Source organism: Gymnodraco acuticeps, unplaced genomic scaffold (genome assembly GCF_902827175.1).
Source record: "Gymnodraco acuticeps unplaced genomic scaffold, fGymAcu1.1, whole genome shotgun sequence".
NCBI lineage: Eukaryota > Metazoa > Chordata > Actinopteri > Perciformes > Bathydraconidae > Gymnodraco > Gymnodraco acuticeps.
Window position 1 is genome coordinate 440,766 of NW_022991213.1, and position 14,102 is coordinate 454,867.

Sequence of the window (14,102 nt, forward strand, 5' to 3'; positions counted from 1 at the left end):
TTGTCCAAGTGGTTCGATGCTTCATTCAAAGCTTCATTTTGCCATCACTACTGGCATAAACAAAAAGCACTCACAAGGAGGAAAAAACTAAGCATAACAAAAAGAGAATTTAAGAAAAACTTAAGCCTACAAAATTAACAACAAAACCTGACATGAGTGAAAGCGATCCTTTCTGAGCTGAGGCATGGCACGACCATTTGGAGAAACAAACAAGACGAACTGACACAGGACAGGGGAGAGACAGGACTATTTAAACATGGGGTGAGTGGGAACAGGTGGAAACAATCAGGGGCGGGGCAGACGCTGATGATGGCGGGAAAAACACACAAGGGGAGGAAGAAACAGGGCCTGAAATGAAAGACAAGAGGTAAAACAGGAAATGACAGACAACATACATAAACATAACTAACACATTTGAGAAGACACAACAGTGACTCAGTCCCATTCTTTCCAGAGCAGGTCTTATCAGAGAAAAAAACTTTCATTCAAAGTGTCATGCTGTGTCTGGGGCTCTGTCATGCATTCTTTATAGACATTTGGTTTCATAACATTTTGTATTTCTGTATGGAGGTTAAATGATTCATGCTGTCTCTTTACTTTAATGTGTTTGCCATTAAAAAAAAACAGTTGAATAATAATTCTAATATGGCCCTCAGATCCAGAGTGTGTACCAGGAGGCGGGCTCTCCCTCCGTCTCCGTGGTGTACGTGGTGAAGAACCAGGACGCCATTCTCAACGGGACCATTTCCAGCGGCCTCCTCAACCAGCTGACCGCAGAGCTGGTGGGATACTTCCTGTTCTACCCCCCCATGGTCATCGCTGAGCGTGAGTACAAGCACAATGCATTTTTAAGGTGTAAAGGGACAGCTGTGGTTCTGCATGGAGACGTTACAATCAGTGATCCCTGCCTTCATCTCTTCTGTGTTTGCTTATGTACAACAGGCATTATTTTTTCATTAAAGATGCCCTGAAAAGTTTTCTTTTTAACAAACCAAAGTTAACCAAGTGTTTCTCAACAAAATGCGTTATCTGTAAAACATACTATTGTTTTTAGTACAAAGTCTTCTCAAGTCCTGAAATGTTTACATCCATGTGTGGTCAAAAACTTCCCAAAGAAAATGCATTGGTTGGGGGTGTGGGGACAGGGGATGCTTAGGCAAAAATGCATTTTCCATGAACTTTTGTTCTAGATGATTTGTCACCTGGGCTGGGCTACATCCTGGAGACAGAGCCTACAGAGCGTCATTAATCTGAATCAGAAATCCTTTATTCCTTCCTGAGAGCATTTTCTACTTACGTTTTTAGTTACCATTTTGGATTTCACTTGTTTTTAAGAGTCTGTTTACACTCTTATAGGCTTATAAAAATAATATTACTACAGACTTACTTACAAGTCTCATACTATGGAAGCCTGTTTGCACCACAGGAAAAAAAAATTAAAAAATCATGTAAGTTATTATATTGACTTACTATCTCATTATATTGACTTAGTTATCTCATTATATTGACTTAACATCCCATTATATTGACTTAGTTATCCCATTATATTGACTTAGTTATCCCATTATATTGACTTAGTTATCCCATTATATTGACTTAGTTATCTCATTATATTGACTTAACATCCCATTATATTGACTTAATATCTCATTATATTGACTTAACATCCCATTATATTGACTTAATATCTCATTATATTGACTTAGTTATCTCATTATATTGACTTAATATCTCATTATATTGACTTAACATCCCATTATATTGACTTAATATCTCATTATATTGACTTAATATCTCATTATATTGACTTAATATCTCATTATATTGACTTAATATATCATTATATTGACTTAATATCTCATTATATTGACTTAGCTATCTCATTATATTGACTTAGTTATCTCATTATATTGACTTAATTATCACATTATATTGACTTACTATCTCATTATATTGACTTAATATCTCATTATATTGACTTAATATCTCATTATATTGACTTAATATCTCATTATATTGACTTAATATATCATTATATTGACTTAATATCTCATTATATTGACTTAGTTATCTCATTATATTGACTTAATATCTCATTATATTGACTTAATATCTCATTATATTGACTTAATATCTCATTATATTGACTTAATATCTCATTATATTGACTTAATATCTCATTATATTGACTTAATATCTCATTATATTGACTTAGTTATCTCATTATATTGACTTAATATCTCATTATATTGACTTAATATCTCATTATATTGACTTAGTTATCTCATTATATTGACTTAATATCTCATTATATTGACTTAGTTATCTCATTATATTGACTTAATATCTCATTATATTGACTTAATATCTCATTATATTGACTTAGTTATCTCATTATATTGACTTAATATCTCATTATATTGACTTAATATCTCATTATATTGACTTAATATCTCATTATATTGACTTAGTTATCTCATTATATTGACTTAATATCTCATTATATTGACTTAATATCTCATTATATTGACTTGGCTATCTCAAACAGGCTTCCATACTTTCTTCTTGTTCGTCACTACAGTGAAAGAAAAACCCAAAAAACGACAGGGCACCTTTGCAGTATATTCTGCAAACGTTCTAATAAATGTGCTCAACATTTTTTGTAAATTATCTAGAGCAAACCTACTCAATGAATGGCCCTTTGCCAAATCCGGCCATTTATTGACTTCTGACAATTATAGATTTGTAAAGGCATAACAAAGAGAAAAATGTATTGACACAGCCATACAGTATAGATCGTAACGTCAGTTTAGACTTCTTGAGCCATAACTGCCACAGCAACCAAGACCTTGTTTTAAGCAGTATTTAATTTGTATTTACGTTTAAATATTAGATGTAATTTTATTAGTAGGCTTTTTATTTAGTATATCTGTCAACTTTAACCCCGTTTAATAGTTTAACCCGGGCTGTTAAATCAAATAAATTAGTAGAGTCAAACTGAATGAAATGGTCAAGTACAACATTGTGTTTACTTTAACAACTATATACTTCTTATAGTGATTTTTACATAAAACTATGTTGATGTCCTGAAAGACATGCTTCTCTTTAAACTCAATGCATTGTCTAACACAGTTAATGATTTCTGTCCAACAAATGACATTTCAGTCAGTGCTTGATACTCCTTCACTTGATGTATCTCCAAGCAATCTCAGAGAACATCATCATCTAATTTGAGACACTGCTGGGCAATTATGATTAATTTGTAATAATTCACAGAGTTTAACAGAAATATCTAAATAAATATTTCATAAAGGATGTTTTTTTAACTCATTGATTCTCTCCTATAAAGTCAGTGTTCATTTATGGTGTGAGTGACCTTTTGAGACTCTTATTTTCTTCCTTTATTGTTTTCTGCATTGATTGCAATATATTTCTTCAAGGTAAAGAACGTACTAATATACTTGGATCTGCTGATAAATGTTGATCTTCACCACTAGTTTGCTAAGGAAATATGAGGGAGCTATACTTTTTCTAACACATCCCAAACATAGCCCTCAGGATGTGAATCTGAATTTGAAAGCACAGCCGGATAGAAGCTGAACCCACATACCTTTTCCATTTATTTGTATAAGATTCCCAGCAGCAGAAAGGGAACAAGTGTACAGAGCAGCTCGCTTGAATCAGAAAAAAGTTTTACATTCAGAGCTTTATTTGAGTCTTAAAAGGCTCAGCTGGCAGGGATGGAGGTGGGATGGCTGCCAGCAGTGAAGAGCTACAATATTGACAAAAACGAATAGAGATATTTTGAGCTAGAGGATGGGACATGACCTAACCCGACCTGTGCTGTGTCTCAATCTGCATACTTCTGTACTTTCATGTGCCAAATTGAGTGCATAAGTGCAACCCAATGCAAAGTATGGCAAAATACAGTGAACTATGAGTACCCTGATGGTGGACTCAACATTTCAAGAGTATAGTGTGGAACACTGCACACTACTATGGATGTATAAAGAGAACTAGTCAAAGCATCGGAGGCGGGCCCCTGATCATTCCATTTGAAAGTTACTCAGTGAAGCATGAAGCCAAATATGGACCGACTAGAAGTACAAAAAGGACCAGGGGACTTGGGCCCATAGAGGGTGCGCACTGTCATTTCCCTTAAGCCCCACCTCTGATCCACCGGTCTCAGCTAAATGAAATTAATGGAAAGGGAAAATGTTTTTTTGAGCCCTAATGATCTAAATAAGGGCTGTTCAACTGTTAGTACTGGGTAACGGATTTACCTTAAGAAAATGAAATGTTTATTTACAGATGTATCTTTCCCAATTGAAGTCAATGAAAAAGAAAACGTTTTGGGTCCAATAACATCAAAGACTGACACGGTATTTGTTTGAAAATTTGCTTCAACACCCGGCACTTCCTGGGGCCTTTTGCACACTGCTTGTACTTAAGGAAAATCATATTGGCTATACGTAACTGAGTTGCGCAACCTGCCACTGTTTCTGTTGGACTTGTTAACACACCAAAGTTAAACATGTGAGATGTTATAAACATTTCTTCACTTGTTTTTAACGTACCACAATACTGGTGTTGGAAAGAAGCCTCTGTCATGTTTTTCTTTGGTCAATTGTGCAGTCTAGAATGATTTACTACAATGAGTGACAACATTGCTATAGCTAACTTGCTAACAGCGGCCATCATCACTTCCCGTCATGGCATAGCAGCAGTGTGAAATTTAAGACAACACTAAAAAGTCCAAATTGACACACTGTACAATGTTCACAGTTTATAACATGGCAGGTTACTATGGAAATTGTGCAAATTGAGACACAGCAACAGAGTAACCTCTGTGAAAAGGCCGCTGCTGCTCATTGTTTTCTTACTACAGACTTGGACATTACCAATAACTCTCTTCATGCTAATTTTATATTCAGTCATTGCCTAAGTGTGCTGCTGGGCTGAGACAGAGTGACATAGCCATGTGTAGGGTTCCTTTAAAGTCCTGACTTCTGAGAACCATTGGGTCCACTGCAGGGCAATGAATGATTCATGACTTAGCGTATGTTTCCCCCCGAGGGGAATAGAGGGTTACTATATATTGTGTGATTAAAGAAGGATGTCACACTATATCATGATTTTCAGAGCAGAAAGGATGTCAGATTACAAAATACATTAAAATATAATGCTTAATAAACATAGCTGTGGTCTGGACTATCTTCACCCACATCATTTGCTACATTGAAAGTAATAGTTAGATGTCAGGGTGGTTAGTTGCTGTATAAATTACTGCATTTTGACACCAAAGACTGGGATTCACATCTCTGTGCTTGGCTACTACTGCGATTGGTTAAAGCTGCTTGAATGGCTTTGTCACACAAGTTCTCCTCAGCTCTACTCAGCTTTTTAGCAAATTTTAGGTAATTGTTTGGGTCTGCTCATATAAATCTTTACTTTTTTCATTCGCTGCTCTTGTCAACCTTGTTTCCCTGCACCAGCAGGTCACAGTTTTTAACTAATAAAGCCACTTAATTCTTTCTACCCAAAACCAAATATCCAACAGATAAAGTCAGAGTTGAGCAGATGGGTGTAGTGGAGCAGCTAATGAGCCAGACGGTTTTTCCTTAGGAGTTGGTAGAGACCAAAAAAGAGATAAAATGAGAATTTATTTGAACCTACTCAATTTTTTCCAAACCAAGTAAGACAATAGGGTCTTAAAGGAGAGGTGTCATGGCCATTTCCACTGATCATAATTCCATTGTTGAGGTCTACTAGAATATATTTATACTGTGCAATTTTCCAAACTCACATTGTTTCGCATACAGCATCTCTGTAAACTACGTGTATTCACTCTCTCCACTAAACGGCTCGTTGCAGCTCTTGCCCCCCCCCCCCCCCCCTCCCCTCAGAAAGGAGCAATTTCCATAGACCCCCATGTTAAAATGCCCGATTTTACAGCAGAAAAAAACATGTTTCTACCCCTGGCTCCATACATTTTATTATCGATATAGTTAGATTCCACCTTCATGATTATGGATCTGTGAGTAAATTGTTTTCTAACGCGACCCTTTATATTTATATTAGGTCTTAAAGTTTGTGCATACATTAGGGCGTGGTCACTTTGATTGACAGATACGTGCCTCACTGTCAGCTAACAGCAACTTGTCCAATCTGCTAGGCTACAACCATAGAGGCTACAACGTTAGTTAGTTGTAGTTTACTGTACTTGATCCTTTAGCTGTGTTCGTGGTGATCGTGCCTGTTAGGGAATATTGTTACAAATACCAGATAATTAAAATGTCGTGCTGTGCGCTTGAATGTACTAACAGATCTTCCAAGAAGTCTACTTTCAGCTTTTTTCGGTGAGTAAAATGATAATATTATACATGTTAACCCCGTTAGCAGGTGTTTGTGTGCTTGTTAGCTTAGCCTGTTATGTAGCTTATTAGCCAAATAAGGACGTAACCCTTTATACATATATACAGTTTAGTTTATGATTCAGCCTTGGGTAAGACTTTTATACTATATGGCTATGACGCCCATAATGCTAAACGGGAGCAAATGTTAAAAGGGGTGGGCCGCCGGAGTCCACGCCGCCGAAGCTAACGGGGGCTGCAGGGTGCTAGCTCGCTAGCGCGTCCCGGCGGCCGTAGCTAGCACCCTGGGGCTCCGTTAGCTTCGGCCAGCGGCGGAGTCCGGCGTTATAACTGGAGATCAAGGAATGCATCGTAACGCGGACTTGGTTCGCCTGCAGCCGGCTGTAGTATTAGCTAAATAAATGATGTTGAACAAGGCTTATTAAGCTGAACACCGCCACAATTATTCTGCTATATATCGGTGCTTATTTTATTTTATTAACGTGTGAATGACAAGCATTAAGAATAATACCAAATAACTAATTATCTTGCAGATTGTCTCGTTTGATTATGAATGTAACGTTTATATAGTGGAACTACACTGTTTTATCAAAACCAAAGTGCCACGCAGTGACTTGGTATGCATGTATTTCAGCAGGAAATGTGCAACCTAGATGACATTTACCAACACAGACTATATAGAAATATTTGTAAAAGTTGTTCATGCGTTACTAAGTGAATATGGCATTAACCCTCCTGTTGTCTTCGGGTCAAATCTGACCGATTTACTACTTTCATCAATCATGTTTTACATTCGATTGATACTGAGAGCATGTTAGCTTAGCTTCTTAGCCTGAGCTAGGACTCGAACGTCACGCTCGGTGGCAGCAGGTCCCGCCTCGGCTCCGCCTCAGCTCCATCTCTTTGCCCTTATTTGGAGAAGGCGGGAGAAGGCGGGAGAAGGCGGGAGTTAGACTCTGACGACACCGTCGAGCCGTTAGTGGCCGACTCCGCCTACTAAGGGCTTCACGGCAACTGCAGAATCCTATGGGTGACGTCACGGACCCTACGTCCATTTATATATACAGTCTATGGTCGGGACCAGTCGGGACGTTGTGAATCGCGCTAAGCTCCGTGGAGGTGTGATTTCCTTGTTTAGCGATACACAGCGTAACACAGCCAAACTCACCCTGAGCACACACAAAGTCACAGCCGAAGTAAAAACAATAAGTGTGGCTTGATATTGAGTAAGAAAAAGGTTGATAAATGCTGTGAGAATGGGTCTGCAGAGAGAATTTCGCCGCGATCCCAACTGTCTGTTATCAGCCAGGGAGGAGAGATCAGTGTGAGTGTGAGGAAGTCCGTGGATTGGTCAATTTGGACCAATCAGCGGGGGCTTAACGTAACGGCTCCGCGGACGTAACGTAACGGCTCCGCGGATTGGTCCATTTCGTTCCGGGTACGACATGACATCATGATGTACCCGGAAGAATCAAATGGATGATGACGTTTCACCAACGAGGCGTTTTGGGGAGGTATTTTCTGTGTTAGAGTTTTACTCGCTACAGAGTGTACTTTGAGGGTTTTGACTCTGCACACCGTTTACATGCATAAAAACCTTCATAACACACAAGGGGATGGGTAATAACCGGAAAAGCTTGACATGTGACCTTTAAACTCCACTCTTAATTAAAGCTAATGTTGGTATATGTCTAGTTCTTCTTATTGAGTTGATTGATAAATTAAGTTTTTCAGCCAGGAAAAGATAATGGTTCAATATAAAAAAATACTTACAGAATAACGTTCAATTAAATGTATTCATTTATATTTGTAAAAATGTAATCAGGCTGACATTATAAAACATATTTGAGTCACATTAGTTGTATAAACATTACAATTTAAGGAGGCAGATGTTTTTTTCTGGAATACTTTACGGTATATTGGCAAAATGTTAGAGGAAAACACACAGTAGGTATAATCCAAATTAGTCAGTGTCATTTTGTATTCTTTATGATTTGTCATATAAATACTCAGTAATTATATTCCTGTCTGTCAAGTATCAGCTGGATTAAAAACACACAATAGTCTTTAATTACAGTAAACATCAATTACAGCAGTAGTACACACAGACATTGTTTGTGTTTTATTGAACTCCAAATACTTAAAAACATAAAAACCAACTGTGGTCCCCGAAGAGGAGCACATGAGATCTGTTTGTATTCCACTCCAGCCTCTGAAGCCATCTGTGAGATTTGAAAAGGGCAAACAGCTGTACAGCTCCTATCATCTGAATCATGCCCCAGGCAATCTGTAGCCCATGTCCCCTGAATGAGCTAATTTTAGCCTGGTGAGATTAGATTAGTATCTATTTGTGCGTACTCTAAACACCCAACGGGCTAAAACATCACACTTCACATGGGCACATCCAAACCCACTTGGCATCACCATGGAAACCCTTTCTGTTCTTTAAGACGGCTTATTTTTTCCTTTATTAGCCAAGGTGCGATCAAAACTGGTAGGTTTTCAGTCTGAGATGGAAAATGTGAAGACCTTCTGCTGTCTTTATCAATGGGAAGCTCGTTCCACCATTTTGGAACCAGGATAGCTGATGGGCATATTGACCTTCACTATCTGAAGGAATCAAAGCGGGCATCTGCCTCCAAGTCTACAGCATGGAATCAAGAAAGAAAGAACACTTTTTTCGTGTGACACATTTGGAACATAACAGTACATTACATTGGATTAAGCCAAAGGTTTTACCCCCCAAAAAGACCCCCTGAACCCCCTAAGTCACATCCCCCACAATGTTAACATAAACAATAAGAATGAATAAGCCTGGGGATGAGTGTGAAGGGTATGCAAGTCAGGAAATATTGAGATAGCACTTTCTTCTCCATCTTTTCATGGGGTATGTGAACAGTAAGACAAATGTAGGATAACGCCTACCCTTAAAACCGGTCATAGTGCATTTTCTTATTATTAGTTTTCAGCCAGAGCTTCTTCTACTCCTCCCCAACGCTGCAGCGGTAATGCTACGAATGTGCTGGATTTGTCGGCCCATTAAACTGACCCTCTAAAGGGCACCTTATGCGTCTGAAGCTTCACACTCCAGCATCTTAAGTATTTATGTGAGCTTGTTGTGGAGCTTGGTGAATGTAAATCTGAAGGAGCATCAGGGACGCAGACATTCTGTTCTGAGCAGAAACACAACGCAACACCATTGACTCGAGCTGAACACAACTCTCGGCAGACAGCCAGCTCGGAGGAGTCAGGTGGAGACAGATGGTGAACCAGGCAGATGGGAGATAAGAGGAGAGAGGTGGAAGGATGAGCAGGACACAGAAAGAGGCCGACGGAATGAGAGAGGCATGATGAGTAGAGGAAGACGGGAGGAGACAGTCTGCTGGACGGAAGGGAACAAGCGTTTTAGGAAATGAACAGCCTGACACGTAAACAGGTAGAGAATCAGGGGCAGAAACAAAGAATGATAGCTGGAGTGGATGGAGAGAAGAAGTAGACAGTGAGAGATACAAATATATATAAAGGTTATAAAAAACTTGACAAGATATATATTTGAACCCCAATGCCAGGGGTCAATTAAAAATATCTTCCTCTGCAGATCTGTGGCCGAGCACACAGGAACCCTTCAAAACTAAAAAAAGAAAAGAAAATCATAGTATATGAATCATGACAAAACTTGACAGAAAATACCCCAAATAAGGGCATAGATACACTATTTCAATCTATTTATGTTATTAATGGCTGCTTCCTCACACATTTTTTTAACTTACTTATCTCCGTAGTGCTGGTATTTATTTATTTTTACCATAGATGTGTACCTGTTTATATTTTGTTCTTTTGTTTTACTTATGTGTGCCTGCTACGTTATTTATCCTATACTAAGTAAAGGATTCATCATTTCTTATATTTGGCATACTATTAAGGGGTTTCTATCTAAAATGTATGTGGATGCTGTCGAATAAAACAATCTAAGATACTTGTTCTGTGCAAAAACGCATTGATACGATTTGTCCAATGTAGACAAATCAAAGTTTTCCAAATCCTTTTTCAGCACATCTTAAATGCCTTCACTAAAAAGAAAATACTAGCTAAGGTGATTGTTCTACAAACTGCACACAAATATCCTTAAGTTATACTGGGGATAACTAAATGATTTGTCACAGTCTTGGGGTCCCTGTATTTTCTTAACTGCACATGATTTTTGTATTGCCGAAAAGCGGCAGCCCTTTCCTCTGACACCTCTCCATAAAATGCATGACTTTGTGCGTGTTTGTATTTCAGGCTTAGTGTCTGTATTTGAACTGTAAATGTGTATAGCAACAACATACCTGCATTTCCCCATGGGGAATAATATACTGTGCTTTAAATATACTATTCATCAATCTATTACAGTCCAGATCACTGAACCTAATCTTACGGCCGACATGAGTCTTGTGAACCTATTACCTTTTCATCATCTGTGGTAGAAGAAGCACACACAGTAAAATAATTCAAATGCGGTCAAAGCTCAGTTTTAAAGTCCTCCCACACTCTGCAGCGTCTCCTGCCTGCTGACAGGCTGTCAGCTGTAGTCAGTCACACAGCACGGCACAGAGGAGCTACCAGCCTCCGGTTCAACACTAGTTTAGCCGCTGCACTCGGAGAGAGAAAGCACTGGAACACAGAGGAGAAACCAGGCGAGCTGCCCTCCGGTTCCATCAGCCCTCTGTTTACATTTCAGTTATTTTTGTAGTATGGTATTTTTAAAACAAGACTCACTTTGTTGTAAGTTACAGCCTGCTGTGCTGTTATCATTCCTTGTTCTGTATAATGATGCTAATTGAAAAATAACTTGGATGCTTCTAGAACGATTTAGATTTAGTTGGGGAAATACTTAAAGAGGATATATGATGCGAATGTTAAGGTTCATATTAGTATTTTGTGTCTCTACTGGGACATGTCTCCATGCTTTAATGTTCAAAAAGCTCTTTATCTTCTCATACTGTGATGCAGCACCTCTTTTCACCCTCTGTCTGAAACCAGAGCCCAGTCTGCTCTGATTGGTTAGCTGGCTGGCCCTGTTGTGATTGATCAACAGCTTAGAGATGTCTCCCACCTTAGCCTATCACATACAATCTGTTGGAGTGCTAGCCAATATAAGCGGAAGAGTTACATAGTGATGTCATTATGTTACTGAAGTAAACAAAGGACTCCAAAGGAGGTGTTTCCTTATTACGTGGATGTCGACAAGGTCATTCATGCTAATCCAACAATGGGGCATTTAAAGGCATGTCTATACCTTTACATTTGGACACAAACAATATAAAATAATCTAGTTATTTTCAATGAAGGATTATGAATAAAGTTGGTTATTACATTAGTGATGAAAAGAGGATTTTTTATTTATCCTTTATTTATCCAGGAATGTCCCATTGAGATACAAGATCTCTTCTTCCAGGGAGTCCTGACCAACACGGCACACAACAAGTTTCAACATAAAACAAGGGCATTAAACAAAAAACATACAATTCAAATATAAATACAGAAGGCCATTTGTGCAGTGGCAAGAAGCATAATCACATCAGCAATAGCATCAGGTAAAACAGTTACATGTTTCATGAAGGGCTAATCGTAGCATACCTTTAAAAGCATTTACAGTAGGAAGTGCCTCTAGACAAAGTTTTACTTGCAGCGTATTCCATAAAAAGGGAGCATAGTGGGAGAATGCAGCTTTACCAAGCTCTGACTGCATCAAAGGAACATTTAAAAGCATCCCATTTGCTGCTCGTCTGGTATTAAAAAAGCAAGTATAAAAGGACAGAAGTCTGGAGATATATAAGGGCAGCTTACCTAGCAATGACTTAAGGATACAAATCAACATGTGTGATTGTCTTCTTTGGTACAGAGAGGACCATCCTAAGGACTGATACAAAGTGCAGTGGTGGGTGCGAGAGCCTGCACCCGTTACAAAACGTATAGCAGTATGGTACGCAGAATCCAGCTTTTTAAGCAGGGAGGAAGGAGCATGCATATAGATCACATCGCCATAGTCTAATACAGACAGAAAGGAACTCTGCACAATTCTCTTCCTGGCTTCAGACAGGAAACATTTCTTTAAACGGAAGAAAAAGCCCAGTTTAGGTCTAAGTTTTCTCAGTAGGTTCCCAATATGAACATCAAAGGCCATCTTTTCATCAATCCATATGCCCAGATATTTGTAGGATGCTACTTTGTCAAGGCATGTCCCTTCCAGTGTCAGAATCGGAGGGACAGCTGTATTAGCTCGAGAGCGAGAGAAGGTCATGTACTTGGTCTTTTTTGCATTAAGGACCAGTCTTAGCCTTAGCAAGGAGTGTTGCAGTGTATTAAAAGCATCCTGTAGAAGCTCTATGGCCTGAGTTAAAGAGGAAGCCACTGTGTAAACAACTGTATCATCGGCGTATAAATGAAACCGTGCTGGGTTTATCCCATTTCCTAGTTCATTTATAAAGATGGAGAATAAGACAGGGGCCAAAATAGAACCTTGTGGAACACCTTTGTTTACAGTAAGAGCAGCTGAGGTATAATCTTCTACTGAGACACACTGAGTTCTTTCAGATAGATAGTTTTTAAACCAGCTCAAAGCCATTTTGCCAAGACCTATGCAGCCAAGCCTCTGCAGTAGCAATGCATGATCCACAGAATCAAAAGCTTTAGACAGATCAACAAACAATGCTGCACAGTGTTTTTTCTTGTCTAGTGCTTCAATTATGTCATTTGAGACTAGCATAGCCGCTGAAGTAGTACTATGGCCTGATCTGAAGCCTGACTGAGACTCGTTAAGAATATTATGGTCTGGGCCTGAAGATTTCTTTACATCTAGGCTCATTAAAGCTTTGTGAACCTGAGCGGTCAAGATGGGGGCAAAGGTGAACAGTTGATCAGGGTCAAGTGGCGGAGGACCTGGCTCTCCTTCTGCAGCGATCATCCCTGAGTTGCTAGAATCAAAGATTGAGCCAGCAGAAATAAAATAATTATTAAAGCTGTCTGCAATATCCATTTTGCCCTTGATTTCACTCTGATTTACCCTTAAGAGATCAGGAAGGCTGTTTGGAGTGATAGAACCTGAGGAGGATTTAACAAGTTTCCAAAACTTTGCAGGGTTATTCAAATTGTCATGTATTGCATTAAGATAGTAGGCACATTTAGAGTCTTTAATCAGCTTAGTGCATTTGTTTCTTAATGTCCTATACAGATTCCAATCTAATGGAATATTCGATTTCTTTGCTTTAGCCCAGTGTCTCTCTGTCGAATGAGAGAGGATATAGAATCATTAAACCAGGGGTTGTCTTTACCGCTTATCCTAGATGTCCTAAAAAGGAGCATGCTTGTCACATATAGCCAAGAAGGTGGATTTAAAATAATTCCATGCTAACTCAACATCGGTCATAAGTGAAACAATGTGTAAATCACTATTAAAAACATCATGTAGAAACGCCTGCTCATCGAAATGTTTGAATCGCCTCTTGTGAATGAGACGTGGCTTTCCTTTAGGGATCTTACAGGTTCTCACACAAGCAATTGCGCAGTGGTCGCTTATATCATTACAAAACGTGCCTACTGCGGAGAAACGGTGAGGTGCGTTTGTAAGAATAACATCAATCAAAGTGGACTTCTCTAAATCTTTTTGGTTTAACCGAGTTGGCGAGTTAACTAGTTGCACCAAACAGAGAGAGTCACAAGTGTCCTTGAAAGAGTTTTGTAAATCCG

General features: G+C 38.8%; 1 protein-coding gene across 6 annotated transcripts in view; it reads left to right on the forward strand.

Moving 5' to 3' along the window:
- Positions 1 to 14,102, forward strand: part of kiaa1549la (KIAA1549-like a) — a 161,656-nt gene that overhangs the window by 85,183 nt on the left and 62,371 nt on the right. For all 6 annotated transcript variants that reach the window (XM_034238661.1, XM_034238662.1, XM_034238664.1 and 3 more), the window contains exon 7: positions 657 to 825. In XM_034238661.1, the coding sequence (XP_034094552.1) occupies positions 657 to 825 (169 nt within the window). The remainder of the gene's footprint in view (positions 1 to 656; positions 826 to 14,102) is intronic.